This window comes from Helobdella robusta (genome assembly GCF_000326865.2).
Source record: "Helobdella robusta unplaced genomic scaffold HELROscaffold_11, whole genome shotgun sequence".
NCBI classification, from domain to species: Eukaryota; Metazoa; Annelida; class Clitellata; order Rhynchobdellida; family Glossiphoniidae; genus Helobdella; species Helobdella robusta.
In genome coordinates, this window is record NW_008703617.1 from 5,115,785 (window position 1) to 5,140,933 (window position 25,149).

The 25,149-nt window shown below is 35.5% G+C and overlaps 4 protein-coding genes across 4 annotated transcripts in view; 1 reads left to right on the top strand and 3 right to left on the bottom strand.

Moving 5' to 3' along the window:
- The window catches only part of HELRODRAFT_167633 (hypothetical protein), a gene marked incomplete at both ends in the record, with an annotated part of 2,806 nt that extends 2,058 nt beyond the window's left edge, over positions 1-748 (top strand). The window contains one exon of the mRNA XM_009013119.1: positions 642-748. Coding sequence (XP_009011367.1) covers positions 642-748 — 107 coding nt within the window. The remainder of the gene's footprint in view (positions 1-641) is intronic.
- Positions 749-1,037: 289 nt separating this feature from the next.
- HELRODRAFT_190297 (hypothetical protein) lies at positions 1,038-10,343 on the bottom strand. Its single transcript, XM_009013120.1, has 12 exons — positions 9,904-10,343; positions 9,375-9,479; positions 8,446-8,673; positions 7,178-8,306; positions 6,116-6,232; positions 5,250-5,378; positions 4,599-4,706; positions 3,819-4,188; positions 3,255-3,490; positions 2,414-2,485; positions 1,953-2,133; positions 1,038-1,330 (listed from the first exon to the last, which is right to left on the bottom strand). The coding sequence occupies exons 1-12, from the start codon at positions 10,262-10,264 to the stop codon at positions 1,166-1,168; spliced, it is 3,201 nt and encodes a 1,066-aa protein (XP_009011368.1). The 5' UTR covers positions 10,265-10,343; the 3' UTR covers positions 1,038-1,165.
- A 7,812-nt stretch (positions 10,344-18,155) lies between these two features.
- On the bottom strand, positions 18,156-19,671 carry HELRODRAFT_167635 (hypothetical protein; the record flags this gene model as incomplete). Its single annotated transcript, XM_009013121.1, has 3 exons — positions 18,156-18,394; positions 18,650-18,966; positions 19,394-19,671. The coding sequence occupies 3 exons, from the start codon at positions 19,669-19,671 to the stop codon at positions 18,156-18,158; spliced, it is 834 nt and encodes a 277-aa protein (XP_009011369.1).
- Positions 19,672-22,985: 3,314 nt separating this feature from the next.
- Positions 22,986-23,382, bottom strand: HELRODRAFT_72062 (hypothetical protein; the record flags this gene model as incomplete). Its single annotated transcript, XM_009013122.1, has 2 exons — positions 22,986-23,039; positions 23,218-23,382. Coding segments are annotated over 2 exons (219 nt in total), but the record flags the coding sequence as incomplete, so codon positions are not given.
- Positions 23,383-25,149: the final 1,767 nt, after the last annotated feature.

A 25,149-nucleotide genomic window follows, 5' to 3' on the forward strand; every position in this document is an offset into this window, starting at 1 on the left:
TAGATCCGCCAGTGGCTGTCGTTGACACTCAACGAGCAAAGGCAGTACCGAAGATTTGCAATGGCCTTCAACATTTCTTACGTCCAAAAAATCAAAAATAACACAGACCAACTTTTATCCTAACCGCAACTAGCTGACGATTAACTCTCAAGTTTATCAGCAGTAAAACAGTCCAAAAATCTACTATAACGACAAAGAACGAACAGCTGTAAGCACGTATCATCATTTTCTTCAATGGCAAATCGCATACTACTCAGTGTTCAATCAGTGGAGCAATTTAAACAAACTCAAACGCCTTCTCATATTTCTAACAAACACTGAACGAGAAATCAAGAAACTTTTAATTTTTTTTAATGAAAATGTTTGAAAAGCAATTTAAAAAAATTGAACACATTAGAAAAACTAAATAAAATGTATAACTTGACAAGTTCTTCAAAAACGTCCCAATATTTGATAAAAACGCCAGTGGAACATTTCATTGGCATTACGGTAAAATATTATTAATCCCACAAGTAAATACGATGACGATGATGAATGTGATGACGTCGGTGAAAATAATACAAAAACATACACACACACACCACACACATACACACCACACACACACACCACACACACATTTCACACACACATCTTATTAGTTAATTTAACCATTGCATCAAATTATTTCATTACATTTAATCAAGTAGGACAACTACGAAAATGTACAATCATTGATGAGGGATTGTCCAGAGATAGCTACATTTAGTTAGAACCATACTTTGAAACAATAATATCAACAACAACAAAATATTATTATTATTATTATTATTATTATTATTATCTATTTATTAATTTATTAATTAATTATGGAAAAAATTTTCAACATAATTTTAGACGAGTTGATATTGTAAACATATACTAATTATTTTTATTACGAAAAAAAAAATTCAGTCATAATTTGATCAACAGAAATGGTGATATTAATTACATTAACAATAAATTAATGAAACATTTACACAACCATTTGTTAATGGGTAAATTAATTTCTCAGAGTGAACCATCACCGTACCAACACCACCCCACCTAACCAACTGATTCAACTCTCAAGCCACTGCTAAACATTGAAGCAGTGGAAGCGATGGAAGTCAGCGACGACAAACAGGCAAGTAGTCAAGAGACACAATCACAACAGAGACGATGAAGACGACGTTGTAGCAGCTAATCGCGTCTGCTCCTGGTTCAACCGCAAGATCAGATTCTTGTACTTGATCCTAAAATCCCTGGCGTCTGTCGGACGGAACCATCTGATGAGGCCTTTGATGGGCGGTGTAAAGTTCCTGATTGGTTTCTGTGAAGGAGTTAGCAAGGCAAGGGGTTAGTTGGTAAAATGAGCTAATTCATTTTCTAAGACACATGAAAACACAGCGTTACGACCAAATATTTATTTGCCATCAGCGTTCTCAACAAAGGCATCACTCACCATCACCTACAACCAGACCACACATTCCTATATGACAAGATCCCATGAAACATCACAACAAGTGGAGATAAAATGAAGCTCACGTGACACCCATGTACCATGCACATAACTGCTCCTTCCTACCTGTCTGACTCCCTCAAACGTTTCAACCACAACAAAACAACAACAACAATGAAACAACAACAGCAACAAACAACAACAACAGCAGCAAAAACAACAGTAACAATAACAACACAACAATAACAACAACAGCAACACAACAACACTACAACAACAACAACAACAACACTACAACAACAACAATACTACAAATATCAAACACCTCAAACATTTATTTGTTTGATGGGACATGGAATGTTACCAACAACGACAGCTGGGTTACATTTATGACTAGCTTGCACTTCTGCAACACTCCCATGTAAACAATCTAAACTAGAAACCAAATGCACCATAGCAGTAAGATAATAGAGGGTGAATGATGACAACCAACCTGAAAAAAAGATTGAACGTATAGAAGCAGGTATGAGCCGCAATCGTAGAGGTTGTGCTGCTGGGGGCACTGTGGGACACACCCCTTCATGCTCATCTTGTGGAAGATCTTCTCCCCGTCCATGCCCTTCACCCCTCCCGGCCCATCTCTCTTCTTCAGGTTCCACTCTACTTGTAGGTACCTGGCGTTGGAGGGTGTTGATGGTGGAAATGATGTGATGATGACGATGAGTGAACGTTCGAATGTTGCTGGGACGTTATCGCAGCTGAAACTGCAACTCACTGTAACGTAAAATAAAAAGAAGGCAAACTACACTGCGCAGAACATCACGGCGTGCAACAGCACAAGACAAATAATCCTATACACAACAGACACACAAACACACACGCGCGCGCACACACACAAGCAGACACGCACACAAACAAACAGATAGACATACACACACAAACCAACAGACTAACTCTCTCAAGATAGTTGAAACATCCCATCTCGGCTTACCACCAGCCAGTGAATCCAGCACGATGATCAGCGGACTGCAAGTATCCACAGCAAACAATCAGTCTCACATCAATCATCAATCAGTCAGCAAGCATCCAACCATAATTCAATCCGTAAGCAATCATCCAATCATAATTCAATCCGTAAGCAATCATCCAATCATAATTCAATTCGTCAGCAATCATCCAATCATAATTCAATCCGTCAGCAAGCATCCAACCATAATTCAATCCGTAAGCAATCGACCAATCAGCACACACCAGCTTCATGTGTTCATAATGTCATTGTTAATCCATTCAAATTTCTACCCCTGAATAGACATAACCACATAATTTAATATTTAGAGCACATTGGCAGGCAGCTCCATCTTCAACTTAACTGCAAAAAACAGTCACCCAATTGAAAAACAGCCAAATTGAAGTGCCTCGCGTCAATACGAAAAACAAAAACACTAAATGACCAGACGTTAAAATAGCGCTGAAAAATGAACAAGAACGTCAAATGAAATTAAATGCGGACTTGATTGAACTGTTAAATAAAAATTAAAATTGAAGCATGAAGACGGACAAAACATGAAGAAAAGTTGAATGAAATTAAAGGGACAGAGTACAGGCGACCAGCCAACCAACCAGCCAGCCAACCAGCTAGCCAGCCAGCCAGCCAACCAACCAATCAACCAACCAACCAACCAACCAACCAACCAACCAACCAACCAACCAACCAACCAACCAACCAACCAACCAGCCAGCCAACCAACCAGCCAACCAACCAGTCAACAACCAACCAGCCAACCAACCAACCAACCATTTAATGGTATCGTCAGTGAAGTCATCAGCATCAGAGAACTTCCCCTCTTCAGCATTGCTTACCTTATTTTTACTATTATCATTATCATTATTGTTATTATTATTAATATTGTTATTATTGTTGTTATTATTATTATTATTGTCACTATTCTTTACGTCTTGAACATCATCACCCTCATCACTAGCAGCATCAACATTGTCACTTTTATGGTCTTGCTTCTTCTTCTCCTTCACCTGGCCAATGATAGATGGATTGATGGATGTGGAGATGAATGGATGGATCTATAAGATGGAAAGATATGCAGATGGATAGATTAGATAGATGGATGAGGAGATTGAATAAAACAAAGTGACCTTGACATTGACAACATAACCTCAGTATAACCAACCAAACGACAAATTATTCAATACAGAAAAGCTCTTGCAATAACAACAAATAAACAATCAACATAGAATAAGCGAGAACACAATTCATTCTTATCAACCATCAAGTAACCAACCGTCAACTAGTTATCAACCAATCATCAACCAACTATCAGCCAACCAATCAGCAATTACTGACCTTTGTAGTAGACTCCTCCCTCTCATCTTCCTCTGACGAATCAGAGTAGAGAGCCAAGAAATCCAGAGCAGTCTTCACTTTTGCCCTGACCTCATCTGTAGTTTTTTTAACCGTCGGCGAAACATTCTCATTGGTTCGTGCCTCATTTAATACTTTTATATTTTTTTTATTATTATTCTTATTATTCAAATTGGCATTTTTAAATGTTAAACTATTAATCTTATCATTTGGATTATTATTATTATTATTTTTATTATTATTCGTAGCTGCAGTATAAACATCGCGGGACAAGTTTTCGATATTCCTGTTAAGACGGAGGGCAGATGCACAGAGGCCAGGGAAGCAGACGATGGCCAGGAACCAATGGAAACTGCAATGCAGTACAGTGGAAAGGATGATGATGATGATAATGATGATGGAGGTGGTAATGATAGTGATGATGATGGAAGCAATGATATCCATCCGTCTGTCCATCCATCCATCTATCCCTCCATCTATCTATCTATCTAGTGTTAAGCACTGATATCCAATTCACCTATCACTCCATCCATCCACCTATCTACTTATTCATTCATCCATCTATCCATCTATCCATCCATCTATCTATATATCTATCTATCTATCCATCCATCCATCCATCCATCCATCCATCCATCCATCCATCCATCCATCCATCCATCCATCCATCCATCCATCAACGAAGGCTACGCAATGAACTGCATGAATTTTCCTACGAAACAAGCGGCAGCGTGAAACAATGAATGGAATGGAAGAAGTTACTTCTGGTTGATGGGCACGATGAGGAAGTCCTTACTGAAGACGTCCACGCTCCTCGTCCAGTTCTTGACCTTACTGTGCCTCTCGATTGCTCGTAACGAGTTGTGGTCACTGTGCAGAGTTCAGATGTTTTTATTACTTGCATTCAAGAAATCATTGAAGAAACAGAACAACATTGAATCATCATTCAGTCTGCCTCTTAATTCAGAGAAACATATAGAGCGCACATGTGAATCTAATTGAATCCAAATATGACAAATATTATATCGCATCTGATTGGCGGGGGTCTGTTCGCATTCGAACCCGGGCACTGCCACAGCAAGACCGGCTGCCTTAATTAGCCATCTCGTCGCCTAGACAACAGGTTAGCTATCCGGTTTATTTAATTTATATTTTGATCTGCGTAGCTAAACGCAATTCGAATTCGAAAGAGTTTGGTTGAATAGTGATGAGGTCATTGGCAAAATGATTTAAAAACTGTCGGCTAAATTTTACATTTGAATGAGTAAATGATATATTAAAAAGCTGTTACGCCCCCAAATTAAATATTACTTCACTGAATGTCAACGTTCATTAAAAAACTCTATTCACTTGGGGAAGAAAATGTTTATAAGTACTTGAACTTATACAACAGTGGCAACAACACATAATTACTTATTTTTCTTGTCGGTTTTGTTGTGCTTCTTGCTGCCGAGGTCAGACGTGAGATGACTGTAGAAGAAGGAGCTGAAGATGTGAGTTCGCTGGCGGTCCCTGTCAGATAGCAACTCGTTCTGTAGGTATCTGTGACGTTGTTGGTCGATGCATCGTTAAATACTATCATCAATTCTTAATTAATTAATTAATTTCTTAATTAATTAATTAATTGAATCCAATTTGTTCAAATTGGAAATGGACGTTAAACAAGGAATGACTGAGTAATTAATTGTCAGGAGTATCGAGACAGCAGCACGTTAGCCTGCATTGAAAGTCACTAGCTCCCTACAGCGATGATGCCCTACAGGCTCCTTACCAATGCACCATCTAGACGCTTGCCAGAAGATTTGAAAAATTAAATTTTGAAAATTCGAAATTTCTGAAGATTTGAAAAATGGAATATCTTGGAAAGCCGCAAAAACATGCTCAACAGAACTCTGGACATATTGTCATGGTCATGGAGGTATTTCAATTTAATTCAGTTTTAAGAAGTTAGAAATAGTTAGAAATATTTATTCTTCTGAACTGTTAATTCATGGAAAAATTAATCTTCCATGAGATGAACAAATCGTGAAAATTTAGAGTTTGATGTGTGGCTAGAGTTGAATTAAATATGCCCACAGCCGCGAGCCAACTAGCCAGTTGCAGACTTTCGACACTTCGGCCAATGAAGCAACCTTCAACCCTTACTCACATAATAGAAAACTGAATGAGAGCAACTTCAAAATAAAATAAAATATTTTATTTTAAAAAATTTTTGAAATAAAATGAAGGAACAAACAAAATGAGGAAATAAGAAAAAAAAAGAAAGAAACTGAACAAACTTGAGGTAGAAGTCGATGCAGACGTCGTTGAGGCACTGTTCGGGGTTCAAGCACATGAGGTCATGCGAGGTCACGGTGATCCTGCCGACAGACGGAGGGGGTGGGTAGGAGACGAGTCTGGTAACAAACAACAACAACAACAACAACAATAATAATAATAATAATAATGATAATAATAATCATAATAATAATGATAATAATAAGCCTGGTAATAATTACAACCTAATTATCATTAACATCAACCATCTATCTACCAGCATGACCATGACCAATTGAATTTTTTACAATTCCCTCTTCAGTATTTCTCAGATGTAGTGGAAAAAAGAAAGACACACAGAGTGTATGCAAGAACAGGCAGGCACGCTGCATGTGATGAACGGGGATCTCATGGCATTCGAACGTGGTCACTGCAACATCGATGCCAGTTATTTTTTAACCATTATACCATCCCACTGCCCAGTGGTGTAATTAATTAATTAATTTGTATTATATTCATCAGTTACAAAAGATGTATATCAATTAATATTAATTTTCACTTAGTAATTAAATGTTTGACAGATGAGTTGAAAATGACAAAGGAAATACAAAATTATGAATAAAACTATATAAAATTGTTAGTCTTTTGCTGGCTGTCTTCATAAATCTAATTATTAAAAACACATTTGGTAACTTTCACAGTGAAAATTTTCAAATTTTCAATTTCAAACAAATTCTGATAAGCTTCAAAACTTAGGAAGGATTTCTGTGAGATGTACGTAGTTGTCAGTAGAATTATATTTTGATCTGGTGAGCATTAGATCTCTCAATGTAGCTAACTCATCCATCAGTCATCCAATTGCAATAATGCAACGAAGCAAGCTAGGCATTCCTGCTAAAATAATGCTGAACACCAAATGAAGGGCAGAAGAATGTAATACATTGGCTCTTTAGACAAATAAAAACTTAGAACTGTTTCCGTTGGGCTAATGCTGAAGAATGGAAATACAGACAATAATAAAGTAATGAAACAGTAATAACAATAATAATAAGAAGAAGAAACAAATAATAATAAGAAAATCATACTTGACTGGTTCACCCTGTACATCGTCAGATGGATGGTACACCTCAACATCTTCCTCCACGTCCATTTCGTCGCTCTTAATACTCATAAACAGTCTGTCAATTTTTAGGTTATCATCACTTTTACCCTGTCTGTCATTTTCCCCCTTGCATGCACTGCACTTCATCTTGGCCTGCTTACATCTTGTCATGTTCCTGGCACACGTCTGTGAGACGTCCATCACCGTCTGGCACTGACAACATTTGAATTTGGCTCCCCGCTGTTTCCTTGATGGTTGCAAGGACCTCGATGTTGGCGCTAAGACGATAAGTGGTGGTGGTGGTGTTGGTGAGTAGGGGGACATCTTGGATGATGCTGGTCTAATTTTTGGATAAAAGTTATCAACAGGCAGACCGGATTCATTGCTCTTCTTGGGAGAGGTTGAAACAGCAGGGCCATCGTCGTCATCTTTTTTGAAATGTTTCTTCTTTACAGACGGTGAGTGAAGAATGGTGACGTCACCTTCATCGTCACCATCATCACTGAGGACACCGCCATCTTCGTGTATGGGGGACGATAGATCAACTGTCGTCCGTGCTTCTCGTTTCGACGGCAGCTCTTCTCGAGTTGATGGTGCCTCGCTTTTTAATGGACTCTTGCTGATGTTTCGCTCCTTCCTCCCTCCATCTTTCGAAATGCTAGGATCTTCAACTAAAACTTTCGTGGTGAAACAATCATCATCATTACAATTTAAATTATCCTCGCCATTTCTTTTCCGTGTTTTACCATCACCACCATAATAATTATTATTATTTTCATGGTTGTTGTTCTTTTTATTCCTATTGATATGATGCAAGTTCTTGCATTCATCATTCTTGTCGTTGTCCCCATTGATGCCACAAACAACAGGGGACGATGGGGGTAGGTTATTGTTATTATCATTATTATTACTACTTGTTTCATCATCATCGTCATCTTCATTTATATAATCTAACAGGGTTTTATTAAAATTTGAATTGACAGGTGAAAACTTGCCGACCGTGTTGGCCTCATTTATTAATCTGCTGAACTGCCCGATGAACTGACCGACAGCAGATTCCGACTCCAACCCCTGCACTGTCAGCTGGATGGTCCGTGGTTGGTGCGAGCCAACTGAATTGTGGGTGGACAGTGTGGCAGTCAATCAATCAATCAATTTAATGCACCGAATGGCAATAATTACCAAATGTAAATTCAAAAACAACGACAAATACAGTGGATCGTCATCACAACAACAGTAACACAAACTCACTCGAAGTCGGGTACCAAGGCTCCAACTCAAAAACTTTCACTTTCAAATAATGAAAAAGATCAAAATCATCATCCTCTTGAGCAGTTGTGACATTTTTGTTGTTGTTTATTAATTTACAAACACTGTTGTCGTTCTTGTTGTTGTTCTTGGATTTGATGAAGAGTTGAATCTTGAATCGGCTGTAGTTTTTCAGCTCCACTTTCGCCAAGTCTCTGTACCTCATTCTCACTGCCATTGGGTTGAATAAATGTGTGAGACGATATGATAATTACAATAATTTAATCATTTAATACACGCACTAATTTGTTTTATAAAATAATCTCAACACTGAGAATAATTTTGTTGAGTGACAAGATGAAGATTATATGACACTTCTGAGAAGCTATTTTTAACCAATGACACCCACCGATGTGATCTGCCCTCATCGTCTCCTGTTGTTTGTTGCATCGATGCAACAACAACTAAGAAGATAAATGCAAGAATTTGCACCATATCAATAGGAGCAAGAAGACGGAAAATGACAATCACGTATCATAGTTTGCTGCTACGGCATTTTAAATTACATATTCAAAAAGAATCATAAAAGATGAATAATTTTTAAGATTACTATTCCAAAAAAAACTATGAGATTTTCATATAAAAGAAGACCATTTATGTGACAAACTTTTTAAATTACTGTAAAACTTCATAATCATTTCATGATGCCACATGACATGGTATTGACAAATTTTTAAAAGTTTTTTTAATAATAACTCAATTAACAGCTAGCCCTTCCTCACATTAAGACATTTCTTCAAATTTACATCATCTCAGCATCACATCACCATCATCACCCCATTATGTCACCCTCTTTTTACATCAATATTGATGTTCTCACCACTACCACCAAATGACTCAAGCACCCACCCATCCATCGTGACCTCACTGACCTTCTTTGTCGGAGCCCAGCATATGTATGACACATGCCTCTTCCTCTAACATGCAGCTGGTGCACGAAAGACATTTGTTGAACAGTGCCATGCTCTCCAACTTCACTGCATCATTAAACATTAACAAGAAATTATGACCACACAATCCAACAGTTTTAAATGCATCAGTAATTCAATGAATCGCTCAATTGAAAATTTTTAGTGAAAATTTTTAGATTTTAGAACTACCAAAACAAAAATTAACAAACAGGTCCTATCAGTTTTTATAATTCTTATTAATAGCAAGCAGTTAATTAGACAATTTGATAACCATTTTCAACCACTGAATTTGAAGAAGCACATTGATTTATTAATTATTATTCAAGATATAATTTTGCCTCTTCATTAAAAACTACTGAGATCCACCGCAAGCATTACTTTTAAAACAACTGGTTAACTGTTAACAAATACTAACTAAATTACTAAATAAAATAAATTAAAATACTTGCTGACAACATCAACATCATGACATTCATAAAGATAAACTTACATGACATTTTATAAGCCAACTGAACATGACAACAATCATTATCGTCGTCGTCGTCATCATCAATGATTATTTGACTGCAAGCACCGTTGGCAGGGTCGGGGGCAGGATTACGGTTTTGATGATTATCACCCCCTTCTTTGAAGCGTTTCTTAACATTTTTCGAGCCGCCTGGCCTCGTCTGCCAGTGACGTTTGTTAGCAGATGCCACTATTTTCAACTTTTTTACTGCCTCTTCTACTTCAGAATACTTACGCTTCGTAGCAGTGCCAACAGTTGCCGATTCAAACCGTTTTATATCAACTGCCAGATTCGATCTTTTTCTGAAATATTCACTCAAGAATAGGGTATCTCTGCCGCTCATTTTCGCTCAGTACGTAATTTACAACATTTAAATTTAAGAAAACAAAACACGCCATCAAATTTTTAAGAAACGATTGTAACGTAAACCGAGGTATCATTCATTATTATCTACGGCAAGCCGATATTAAAAACAATTTGCCATTGAAATATCATTGGTCATTAATGACGTCATACGTTCTTACTGCAAATATTGGACTTGCATTACATTACATTACACTCTGGCCATACATGTAGAATAACATATATATAAAATTTCTAATTATCGTTACGCATACCATGTAAAAGAAGGCCGTAATAATTTTGTGATTTTTGACCGTGTAGATTTTATATAATCGCTAGGTTTTTAAAAATTTGTTTGAAGTATACGCTTTTATTTTTTATTATAATGTATTATTAAATTCTTATTGCGTTTTCATACATTCTAATTAACGTTAATATAATTTCAGAATTTGTATTCTATAAATATGCTATATTAATTTGTGGTTAAAAAAACACTACAGTCTATCATTTGGCACAACGTATAAATAGTTAAAATTTAAACTTTTGTTAATCTATGCTATACACCATTATAGTCCTGAATTATTACGGCCCCCGGTGTGCATGGTATTATCGGCTGCTCGATGTTACAAATGGCTGATTTCCTATATATGTATATTCTATGTATATGACCCTGGCAATTTTATGATATCTTTGGCCACGTACATTTTTTCACCCACCTCTCATTTTTTGCAATTTATTACTTGCTAGTACTAGAGTCCAGCCTACTAAACAATGCGGCATAATTTTATCATAATATAAAGAACTCACAAAAATATGTGTTATCATATTTGAAAAATGCTACTAAATATTATTAAATTTATTTTAACTTAAAATCAAATTATAAATGTTAATACCTGCTAGCGTTAGATTAAAATATTAAATAATAGTTATATCGGAGATCCGTACTGGATGACAGGTTTGTACTTTGTAAGAGTTTTTAAAAACTTGTCATAATCACAACAAAAAATTTTCATCATATAATCAAGATGGTACGATGGTACAAGAAACTATATGTTAAGATTAGAATTATGGTATGTGCATCTAGCACATAAGTCGGATTTCCGGTTTTGCCGGATTTCCGGGATTGCCGATGCCGTTTTTGTGGTTCATCGTATACAATTAGAGGTAAAGTGTCGCCGATGAATCTATGAATGAAACTAACAACAACAACAACATCCTATATACACATAAAACTACATAAGCATACACATAAACATCACCTAATACGTAATATTCATGACTTATTTCATATTACTAATTTATTAATTTATATATTTATTTATTTTCCCCATGCCCGCATCAAATCACACAATATTTAATATTAAGTACACTGACGTATACAAATGTTTTAAACTGAGAAATCAAAAAAAAATTTCGAAATTTTATTTCAATTATTAACTATCGAAAACATCTTAAAGATCCATGCAGCAGTGTAAAAATCAAGTAAACGACCATCGTAACGTCTGCTCCCAAGGAGCTCCAAGCTAAGTAGTTCTTTATGAAATCTTCTCCTGGAAAAATTAATAAATTTTAAATAAGTGGTTAAAAATTTCTCAAGTTTCCAACCGTCTCAGTTAAAAGTTATAACTTTATAAGTGAATGAATAAGTGTGTGTGTGTGTTGTGTGTGTGTATGTGGTGTGTGTGACTATGTAATTAATAGCGGAAAATTGCTTTTATTCGCTCACGACAAAAGACAATGTTACAATTGTTAATATAATTGATGACATCAGAAGATTATTTTATGGAAAAAAAAGATATTATGAAAGTATGCACACAGTTAAATTAGATATAAGAAAATGATAAAACTCTGGGTAATTTTTTTCTTTTAAAAATCAAACATTTAAAAAGGTGTTAGTTTGCTTAAAGAATGAATTTGGGTATATATATATATAAATATCATAGCAAAGTGCAAAATTTTGTTTAACTTTTAAAACTTCAAGTTCACTTGGCGATGTCAACCCTTTATTTTATAGCTACTTACTCGATGAAAATTACTATTTTTGTTAAGGTCGTTTACATTGGGACTGAAGCCAATTTTATGTTTTATTAAACCATTGATGAATATCTACCAGTAAAACCTGCTTAAATTTGAAACTGAGGTAAGAATGTAAATAGAGCAGATGACGGCAACTTTGTAGCTTAAACTCTGTTACTCAATTATATGATATAAAAAAATGAAAAACAAAAGGATGAAGTTCCATGTTTCGATCAAAAATATAATGTGATATATTCATTTATTTTTTGCTTTGATTTTATCTTTAAATGGATTCTTTGTTAAACAGTTACCCCACAACAGCAGAAAGTTATTTGAAACTTACTTGTGGGGGTGAAATCCTCGTCAGATGCATCCCAAAAAATATTTTTCTCGCAAAAAAGCCGGCATATGTGCTTAACATGAAGCTTGTTGTAAGTGTCATAGGCCTCTCTCAGTCTATAGTTTAGTTGGAATCTGCTTCGAATTACTGCAAAGTTAAACGTGATGTGATATGATATTAATGTGATTTTGATGCGATTTGATTAGTGATGTGGTTCTATTATTGATGTGATTCGATTATTGATGTGATTTGATATTGATAGGATATGGGTGATGCGGTTATTGATGTGTTGTTGCATCACAACACATGCCAGGCCAGTACCACAATGTGAACCAGGTATCGCAATAAAAACTTCACGAAATCAATTGAAACTTCGTTTGTTGTGTGCTATCTTAAATTAAATTACACTAATATGGGATATAAAAATCAATATTATAATTATTCTAATCATTAATACAATATAATAATTATCACATTAACACGTCAATGATATTAACTACAAGTAAATACATCAAAAATCTGCAAATGAATAAAGACATACTAAGTCTGATGAACAAGGAAGAAGGGATTTTTTTCATCTCAACCTTGCATTTGCATTTCGCTGTTGGGCAATATTATATATATATATATATGTAATACATGATATATATATATATATATGATATATATATATATATGTGTATATATATATAGGATTAAGACTGCCAGAAAAGCAGTTATTGATGAAAATCACAGCATGTTCCGAGTTAGTTAACGTCCAGTTTAATTTTTCGATTTTTCTAACGGTAGATCCTAAATCATTCTCAAGTTTCTTGAGTTCAAAACCAAAATTTTGTTTATGTTATGCATGATTAAACATTTAAGCATAATAGAACAGAAAATATTTGTTCGGTATTCTTATACCATCTTCAGTGTTTGAGTTGTGTATGTGGCCAAATGCTCAAGTATCGATGTATATATATATATATATATAGCGTTTCTACGATGTTAATTCCTCGTTTGTTTGGTGTGAATACTTAACTGTCATTTAATTAGTTATTACGATCTTCAACTTCGTCCAATATGTCACTTTAACGTGTCATCATTTTCGATGATTCCTCTGTTTCTAAATTTATTGGTAGGAAGAATTCCAATTGCCGTTGTTGAATATTTATTATCGGATGTCTTTGTTCTATGAGTATTGATTCGGCTAGTCGTAAATTATAATGGTTGTTATTGTAATGAAGAAGAATGAAATATAGCACAGAAATGATAAAAGAGAAGTTGAAAGACATCAGAAATGTAATAGAAAACAAATTGGATACAAAAACAAAGTACGATATGAAAACAAGAGTCAGTAACTTGGAGAAAGTGCTTAAGACTGCAGCCGAAAAATGCGAAGTAGGGAAAAACATAATAAAACCCTGGATAAGTGATGTAACTTGGAAACTTGTAGAGGAAAGAAGACAGTTGAAAGCAACAAAAAGACAAAACAACGAAAATGAGATGAAATATAAACAACTGTGTTGCAAAATAAAGAAAAATGCCAGAGCAGATAAAAGAAGATGGATAAACGATAGATGCAAAAGGGTAGAAGCACTAGTTGGACAAAACAAAACAAAAGAGACAGACAGACAGTTAAAAGGAAAATTGAAGAATACGTCAAGGATTATTAAAGACAAGGATGGAAATGTTCTAACTGAAGGCCAACAAATCAAAGATAGATGGTCGGAATATATCAAGGACCTGTTTACAGATAAAAACACGTATACAAAGGAGGTGTTACAGGCTTTAAAAGAAAGAAAAGTAGTCAATAAGGAAGAAACGGAAATAACATTGGAGGAAGTAATAAAAGCAATGAAGAAAATGAGGAACAACAAGAGCACAGGGAGAGACGGAATTCCCATAGAGCTGATCAAAGCGGGAGGACCAGTTGTATGTAATGAGATTCACAAAATCTGCCAAGAAATCTGGGACAGTGGAAAATGGCCAGAAGATTGGTGTAAATCAATCTTGATCATGTTGCCAAAAAAAAGAAGACCTGAAAAACTGCAACAACTACAGATGCTGACGATCTTGAAAGAACGATTGGAGAAAGACATAGAGCAGCATTTAAGAGAGGAGCAGGCAGGTTTCAGAAAGGACAGAAGTACAGTCCAGCAAATCCTGATGTTGAGACTATTGTTGGAAGATGCAGGAAGCAGAGGTCAAACAACTTTTCATTGTTTTGTGGATTTTAAGAAGGCGTTTGATTCAGTCTGGCACGAAGGTTTGTGGGCAGCTTTGGAAAGTATGGGAGTGTCAACAAAAATGGTAAGGGTGCTGAAAGGGCTTTATGAGGAGTCAACAATGGCGGTAAAGGTAGGTACAGAACTGGGAGACTGGATCAAAGCGAACATAGGAAGTAGACAAGGAGATCCAATATCACCATTACTGTTCTTAGCACTGTTGGAAAGAGCCTTGAAAAAAATGGAGAATGCAGATATTGAGAGAATCGACATTGGAGGCAGAGTGATAAGGGACCTCAGGTTTGCAGATGATATAGATCTGCTAGCATCTAGTGCAGAGGGTCTACAGAAACTGATCGAGTTGACGTACAATGGTGGAAGAAACCATAGACTACACATCAACAGCAGTAAGACAAAGATAATGATTTCGGAAGCAGGTGGAAACAATGATGAATTCCAGATAGGAGCAGAAAAGCTCGAACAAGTGAACCAATTTATATATCTGGGCAGCCTCATAACTGATGACAATAATTGTTCGAAAGAAATTGATAGAAGAATAGCAATCGCGAGAGGAATGTTTGCATCTTTGAAAGTAATATTGAAAAACGGTAATGTATCTACAAAAACAAAGTTAAAGATCGTAGAAGCGTGTGTGTTTTCTACATTGATGTATGCATGTGAGGCTTGGACGTTGAAGAAAAGAGACAAAGACAAACTGGAAGCATTCGAGATGCATTGTTATAGAAAGTTGCTGGGAATCAGTTGGAGACAAAAGATAAGAAACGATGCCATAAGAAAACAACTTGGAAGACAAAAAACTGTGTATGAAAGTGTCAAGGAAAGAAAGCTGGGTATCTTTGGGCACATCTGCAGAATGACAGACGACAGACTGATCAAAAAAGTACTGATGAGAAAGAGGGACTGGAAGAAAAAAGTTTGAAGACCTGTGAGGAAGTGGATGGATGATATCACGGAATGGACGGGGCTTGGAACATTGGGCTCAATGAAGATGGCGAGGGAAAAAAAATGATTTTGGAGAGATAGAAGAATACCATCGGCCTCAACGGTCCCTCAAGGGATTACAGAGGATCATTGAATGAATGAATGAATATTGTAATGTAAGATTTCAACATTGTGGTCCAAGATTTGTCTAGTAATTTTAGTTTTGTGTTTCGCTTTCATGTGATTATATATAGCGCCAGTTTTTACGTGCATCGTGAGTCTTCTCGATAGCTTAGTCGTCCTCATACTATAATGTTCGGAATTATCGTGCCCACACTCACCAATATTACATTTGAAGAAATATATTAGATGGCTATGATCAATTATCGATTCTGGTTTACTAGTGCAGTTGTTTTTCATCACAAGAGATGTCGTTCTTTGGTTGGAGTAGTATAGTTTATATGATTGGAGGTTATTTTTTATGATTCTTTTTATGACTTTTTCATCCTGCTCGAAAGCTGCTGACACTTGATTCTTATAATATATTAATAAGATATTTTTGTTGTTATTGTTAGTCCATGCATCAAGTATAATGCTTCCATAATGAGTAAGTGGTTTAATTGAAAAGGAAAAGTTTGCCTACATTGCTATTCTACCATGGGCAATATCTTCGAGTAGTTGAAAGTTGGGTAAACCTTAGCCTCTTTGTAGATAAATTCGTAGCGCTCCTTTTATTTATATTTGGTTGAACATTCGCCTAACGCCATTGTTCCATTAAGAAATAGCATTTGTGTATTTCTTCGTACAGCTCCATTTGATTTTTTATTCCGTAAATTAAAAGTTCTACAACGAAACAATTAAACTTTGTCGGATGAAAATTTACTCGTTCAGACTTCATTTGTGGTTAATGCAATACATCGAGAGATGTTTCCATTACAGGTGCGTTTACATTCAGTGATATGAAAAAATTAATTTATAATAATAATAATAATAATATATAATAATAATAGTAATAATAATAATATATAATAATAATAAAAATAATAATAATAAAGATTATAAAAGATGAAAGACAACTCACACAATTGATTCAGCACGACGCCAGGTTTGTAGTTGTAGAACGTGTCTCCTACATTAGAGAGATTAATTTTTAACATTTCAATCGAGGTAATAATTTATTATTGATTCCTAAAATTAACAAAGGATCTCATATTTATGTTGTATATGTATATATATATTATATAATGTGTGTATATCATGTATGTGTTGTATCTGTAAGTGTGGAATATAGATGTGTTGAAGGCGTTTTTCGTGCATGTGTAGGCATATGTATTGTGTGTGTGTATGCGTGCGCGCGCGCGTGTGTGTGTGTGTGTGCGACTGATACAAACCGAAGGAGAGCAGGCAGTATAAGAATAGGAAGAAGAGTGGTGCCGGCTTGTTCATCGCTGTCATCGTCGACCGTTTCAATCAAAACAGAATTCCATACCAACAGCAACTTCAACCTAGCAACGAGCTCAACTCCAAAGAAAAATTATTTTTAATACTTATTTTTCTTTTTATTCAAGAAAATGAATTTTATTAGTTGTGACCTTAAAGTAGCTATTAACAAAACTATCTTTATAACAATACATGGGGTGACTTTTCGAAACATAATTATATAGTTAGTAAAACGAAAATTTAATATATGAATTGAACAATAGCATATAAAATTTATTATATAATCTTTAAAAGAGCAGAATAAAACCAATTCAAAACTATCGAATTGCATGAAAAAGTGATATGAAGCGTTTTAAATAGTGTTTGTACTATGCAAACAATCGGCCGCTGAAGTTCTCCATGTCTCCATGCATCAAGTGAGTGACGTGACGACTTCTCTTGTTTTCGGAAAGGTGGTTATGAAACGTTTCAGAGGTCTTATCAATTAGTCCGTACAGTGCTTATATGCAGCTCAAATGACAAATTATTATTTTTAAAAACGTTATATCATAATTATAATAAAGTTTTTGAAATGTGTTGTGGATAATGTTAAGATAGAGAAAATTATATCTTATTAAATTATTATTAAAATGACAATGGAAAAAATATTGACACCGTTGTAAAAATCTTCATCAAATTCCACTAATAAATGTAAGTAGGTAAAATTTATTGTTATCAACCAGATCTTTCCGGTAAAATATACTCGAGGGAATAAATTTACTAATCCAACATTCCATACAATGATCTGGAAAATTAGATTTTTTCATACACAAGTTCAAAAACTTAAATGCTATTTTGTCTTCATCATCTATATTTTTTATTTAAGAAATTTCAATAAACAAACATGGACGCATAAAAATTCGCTACGTTTTATTTCTTTGGTGACGTTTTGTTATGATGTAATCTTCTTATGGGCTACTACATGTCAGTGGGATGGCCCCAAACCCTGGTAGGATTGTGTAGCCACTGAAAATTGCTATACGTGAAGAATCTTCAATTAAAATAACAGAAGTGTGGAAGTTGAAAAAGGTTTTCAATTTTGATTTGATTTTTGTTGATTTCGTTCGAAATTCAATTTGTCTCGAAAAAATAACATAATCAAGGTGAGTCTGTTTGAGAATGATAACAATGCAGATGCGACTTTTTTCTTTTTTGTTAAATGATAAAAATATGAATTTGCGTATTAAATAAACATTGAATTAATATTAATGGCAGGCAATAGCACATTAAACGCATAAATATTAATTTTAAAAGGTAGTCGCATATTAAAAATAATAATATTATGATAGGAATAATTATAATTATATGGCTCTTTTCTGTTCCGAAAGACAATGGATGCGCCCAGCAGTGTCACTTTTTATGATTCCTCTTCATTTAGTGCATGATCTGTGACTGAACTGACCAATTCTTGAGTTACAAACTCCACCACAGATTGGACAACACTTCTGAAAGATTGACAGATGGCGGTGGTTTTCATTTTTTGTGCTTTTCGGGAGCGGCTTCAAATCTCTAACACTTTGCCTCCATGCTGTTCGATGCTGAGCAATCTCTTCACCCAGGTCATAATCAATGTCTGAAGTCCTGATGTCTCGCTTGCAGACATCTTTGAAGGTTAATTTTTGGCGACCGATTGTGTTTTTACCCCTGGCCAGCTCAGCGTAAGAGATTTCTTTAGAAATTCTTCCATCTGACTTACGGTTCGAGCCAGCGCAGTCTTCTCTGCGTCAGTAGCACATAAATACTGCACGTATTGGCATTTTTAACATTCCTGATTTGATTTGACGTATGTCTTTCCAGAAGATGCACTGCACATAATGCGTCCTAGGCAGTGCATGTGAAAACTATTCAATCTCTGTTCTTCATACATATAAGATGACCAACTCTCACTGCCATAGAGCAAAGTACTCAAAACACATTTTTAGACAAGTAGACAAGTTTTTTTATAGCTGTAAAATAATACAATATAATATAATTATAGCTGTAATATAGTTTAGTATTTCTCCAAACACGATGTGAATATTTTTGTCTTGACTTCTGAGACTTTTGCAATTCGTCTGGAAAGCTTTATGTCCAGATTTAAGTTGCTTGTAATTGTTGATTCAAGATACGTAAATTGATTAAGAGAATGATCACTTAAGCTGATTACCGGTAATTCGTTTTTACCTTGGGCAAGTTTTTCGGTATTGGTAAGACGTAAGGTAAACCCAAATCTTCGACATGCATTTTCCAAAGCATCAATGAAATTTTGCAATCCCTCCGACGAGTGAAATACTCGAGCAGCATCATCAGCAAGCAACAGCTCTCTAAAAAGAACGCATCTTCTTTATGTTTTAGTTTTAAGTCGGGCCAGGTTAAATAATTTACCATTAGATCTACGGTTGATGCATACCCTATCATGCGTGGCAAGGACATTAATATTGCCATATTAATGTAACGTGTCAAATTTATTTTAATCTTTTGTTTGGTACTTTTGCTCGTACAATATACCGGTCAAATTATTACTGTTTTAGTTTAATAAACAAAAAAGGTTTAAATTGAAATTTACTTACAAGTAATTTTAAATTTACAAGTTTCAGAAAATAATATTCAATAGAGAAAAAACTTGTGATCATGAAAAACAATGTCATGTGTTTTTCTATGGCTTTCCAATTTGAACTCCGTTTAATTGAAAGTTTCATAATCTACACTGGAAATTCAGCAGTTGTTACAGGAGCCTTTAAAAGGAAAACGTGCATACGATAGATCTAAGAGATCTCACAAAAGGCTTATTAGTTAAGGGCGCCTGGTCGTACTTTGCAGTCATCGGGTTCGACTGCAAAAAGATCCCTGCATATCACACGCGTGGTTTTCACGGACATTTAAGTATGATGGGTGTGTGTGTATGTTTGGTGCGTATGTGTGTGTGCTTGTGTGTGTGTGTCTGGGGTGTAGTGTGTGTGTGTGTATGGTGTGTGTGCATGGTGTGTGTGTATGGTGTGTGTGTGTGTGTGTGTGTATGTTGTGTGTTTATGGTGTGTGTGTATGGTGTGTGTGTGTGTGTGTGTGTATGGTGTATGGTGTGTGTGTATGGTGTGTGTGTGTGTGTGTATGGTGTGTGTGTGTGTGTGTATGGTGTGTGTGTATGGTGTGTGTGTGTGTGTGTGTAACTTCCTCCCATTTTTTGCCGTGTATCAAATATCATTATTTTATCCAACCACGATGCAAATTTTTTTAATGGTTTTTGAGATGAATTGAGGTGAAGCACCGTCAAAAATATTTGAAATAATTTTAAGTTACATTTTTGTGGTTTGTTTAAATAGACAAATCCTTTTTTAAAATAATAATAATTATGTATTCCAATTAAATGCTCTATTAATTAATGAGTCTATCTGATTATGTTTACGAATTTAGTCAATATAGTACTGACTATTTCGTGTTTTTAAAATTCATTTTAAAATATTTTCGTAAGAAATTTAATGGAAAAAAGATTGCGAGAACGTACAAATTAAAAACAATCGGTGTACTACTGTTTTCGTAATAATTTCTCAATAATTTCTTTGACTTTTTACCTATCAGCATAATCAACAACTGCGTCCTCTGATGAGAAACATCTCTATAATTATATTTTGAAACCAAAAAATCTTCTTTGTACATACAAACATACATGCATTCAAATGAAAAGTCGTTTAAAACTTTTAAAAGAGCAAATATCCCCACGCGTGTTTATCCTATCGAATCAGAGAAATTTTTCAAACGACCGTTCCTCCATTAAAATTATTTAGTTAATTATAATTTGAATAAATTAAAAATAATATATACATGTGTCAAAATCATATGTAAACTTTTATATAGTTTAAAATCAACATAATTCACATTGTTTGATAAAAATAGCATTAGATACAATCAACATCTTGGTCGTCATCAACTTCCATATAAATTTTATTGATTAATAAATCCATTCTTTGACTATGACTATTTATAAAAATGTAACAAAATTTTTAAAAATTAATTTAGCATCTAATGAAAGTGAAACTCAAATAAGGTGGCAGTGGTAAGATGTGAAAGGTAACCGTTCAGAGGTTCTAAACAGGTCTATTTTTTTTTGTTCGTAGCTCCAACTAAAATTACATAAATTTTACATGTTTTGAAATTACAATAGCAGCCACATATAACCACACGTCAGCTACACACAACTACATCAGTCAGCCACAAACAACCACACGACAGTTACACACAACCACATCAGTCAGCCACACACAACCACACGACAGCCACACATTAGTTACACACAACCACACATCAGCCACATATAACCACACATCAGCTGCACACAACCACATCACTCAGCCACACACAACCACATCAGTCAGCCACACACAACCACAGGACAGTCACATAGCAACAGCGCACCTTCCTTAATATCATCTACGTATAAATATCAACCATGTTTTAACCAGAAGATAGTTGTGAATTAACTAAAAGAGAAATTATTTGATATGGACATTGTCAGCTCTTAGCAAGGCGTTGACAACAGAGCAGTAGCCACAGATCAAATTGTGAACCATTCTATATAACGTTAATTAAATTTTTAAAAATTAATTAGACGAAAGCGATAATTAAACTCATTAAAATCAATTTAAAAATTGTTTGAATTTATTCAAGTCTTTTTATGAAATATAACGCTGATATGCTAAAAATTTAAATGAATAAAAAGAGCCAAAAAAAAAATGTTGAACAAAATTTATAAATACAATATGAAATGTTAAAAAATTGACAGAAAAATTAATTCGAAGGACGATAATAAGGCACGTTTGAAGGCAAGTCAGGGAGGCAGTTTCACTTTTTGTTGGAGAATTTCATGGGACGAGCCCAATTTGTGAGGAATCTCAAAAGGAAGGGGATCCTGGTGTCAGGAAAAATAAATTAAATTTTTCAATGGGTTGATCATCATCAGCGTCATCACATCATCATCTGCACCATCATCATCAGCGTCATCATCACCATCATCAGCGTCATCATCATGCGAATTGTGGGGAGGGAGTGTTTTTTTCGTATGTGATGTCGTCAGGTGAGTATGTGAGAGGATCCTGCTTGCTGTGTGGCGTTAGTTCTGTGAATTTATGTGGCGGTCTGCTGTTGATGTTGCTGTTGTAGTTTTTGTTATTGTTGAAGTTGTTGTTGCCGCTGCTGTTTGTGTTTGCGATTAGGTTGCTGGTCGTTAGAATGTTGTTGTTGATGTTGTTGATGATGACGTTGTTGTTGATGATGTTGCCACACAAGGGAGATGTTTGATTGCGGTTGTTGCTGCTGTTCATTGGACCGTCGGGGGAGTGGTAGCCAAGGTTTGACTGTTGCACGAGTGGGTAGCAGAGGCTGTTGTTTATGTTGTTGTTGTTTATGTTGTTGCTTGTGTTGTTGTTGTTGTTTATGTTGCCCGAATGATTCATTTTATTATTGTTCTTACTGAAGTTCATCTGGCTGTCGTAACAACTGCTCCACTGTTGGCTGACCTGCGTGTAATAATCTCGCATGCCTCCCTGCAGCTGACCCGGCGACACCCTATCTTGGTAGGCCAGACTGTTCATCGCAGTTTGATTGGGGACGTTGGAAGGGTTGCTGAGCAGCGGTGGAGATGATGACGACGACGAAAGCGATTGCAAGTGCATCATCATGCATTGTTGACTGAATTGTGGAGGGTACATGTTGGTGGGGTGTCTGGGCCCGCCAATGGGGGTGGTAGTGCTGGTGGGGGAAGTGGGCAGGATGGTTCGTTCGTTACGACGAAACTTGGCCCGCCGATTTTGAAACCAGACCTAGTGGCAGATGTTGGAATGAACGAATGGACGGACGGATGAATGAATGAATGGATAGATAGAAGGGATGTTGAGTGGATAAAAAAGCGTTGAATAAATTGGAAAACTATTAAATATTCCCAAACATCAAACTATTAGATCGTGAATTTTTTGAAAATTTTGACAGAAACAGTGGAACCTGAACACGGGCCTCGGTGAGGGAGACCCTCCTAGCCAGCTCCTCCCTGACGAAGGCATCGGGGTAGTGGGTCCTCTCGAAGACTCGCTCGAGGGCCGCAAGTTGCTGGCTGTTGAAGGTCGTCCTGGATCGCCTCTGCTTCGATTTGTTTTTCGCGTCTTTGTCCTCGTCTGCCGCTGTTCACGATCGAGTTTGGGTGGTCGGTGTCGTGAAAGATGGAATGAATGAATGAATGAGTGAATGAATGAGTGAATGGATGAATGAATGAGTGAATGAATGAATGAATGAATTCATTAATTCATTAATTGAGTGAATGAATGAACAAATAAATGAATGAAACAAATAGATGATTGATTGATTGATTCGAGTCCAGTTGAACATCGTTTAGATTGATGCATTCGCTCAATGGTAGAAAAAACATTATCTAAAAAAAACAGGTCAAAAAAAGTTTCCTAAAATTTCAGTTTCGGATATAGCACAGAGTTTAGCACAAATGAATAAAAATACAATCGCACACACATACAATCACATACACATACAAACACACACACACACATAAATACATACACGCCAAATCCCATACACATGCAAACAAACATGCACACATGCGCATAAATCTCATGAAGGTTGTACGCACAGTTGATGATGGTAATTGAATTTGAAGTTATATATATATATATATATATGTGCTATATAGATGTGTGTGTGTGCGTGTGTGCGTGTGTGTGCGTGCGTGTTGTGTTTGTATAATGCGTAAATGTTTTTGTGTTGTGAACTCTCACGAGCAACTATCATAGCAGTTATTTTAACTTTAATTTATTTCAGCAGCAATAATAATGTCTGTGACAAATTTCATCAAGAAAGCATCATTTTTTATTCAAATCCGGTGAAATGTTGTTGCTGTTGTTAATGATGTTGTTGCTGAGAATGTTGATGTTGTTGTTGATGATGATAATAATGTTGTTGTGGTGGTGGCGGTGATGTTGTTGATGATGTTGTTGCTATTGTTGATGTTGTTGTTGTTGTTGTTGATAATGATGTTGTTGTGGTGTTGGCGGTGATGTTGTTGGTGATGTTGTTGCTGATTATTATGTTGTTGATGTTGATGTTTCTGTTGTTGTTGTTGATGATGTTGTTGCAGTGGTGGTTAAAAGGCTGCAACTGTTTAAAACCAAATTTTTTTTCAGATTTCTATGCAGGTTATGTCAAATTGAACTTCAACCTTAACAAAAGCGCCCCTTGTGGGGGGGGCTTTACCCTCAGTGCCCCCGCTACCCCTTTGCGTACATGCATACATACATACATACTTAGGTGTACATTTTTATTTACTATATATATAGAAAAGCATTCGTTTATTTTATAAATTGCATGCGCAGTTATCGTCGTCAACACATTTCACACACACGCATACATACATACATGCATCCATCCATACATACATACATACATACATACAAACAATCATACAAACATACATATATACACACAAACAAACACATACATACATACAAACAAACACATACATACATACATACAAACAAACATACATACAAACATACATACTTACAAACAAACATACTTACAAACATACATACAAATATACATACAAACAAACAAACAAACATAAGATATGACGAGATCAAACAAGTGGTACGTCACATCGAGTTGACCTTTGGTCGTAGAGATGTGAGAATGTTGTTGTTTGTGTCGTTGTGTTGTTGTTTGTGTATTTGTGTTGTTGTTTGTGTATTTGTGTGTTGTGTGTGATGTTGTCTGTCTGTGCTAATGTATGCGTTGTTGTTGTTTATGATTGTATCGCTTGCGATGTTGTTGAGGTGATTTTAATATAATTTTTGATCGTGATGTTGTTGTTGTTGTTGTTGTTACTAAGTCAGATTTGTATTTTAGAATTTTTTCGTTTTATATAATATA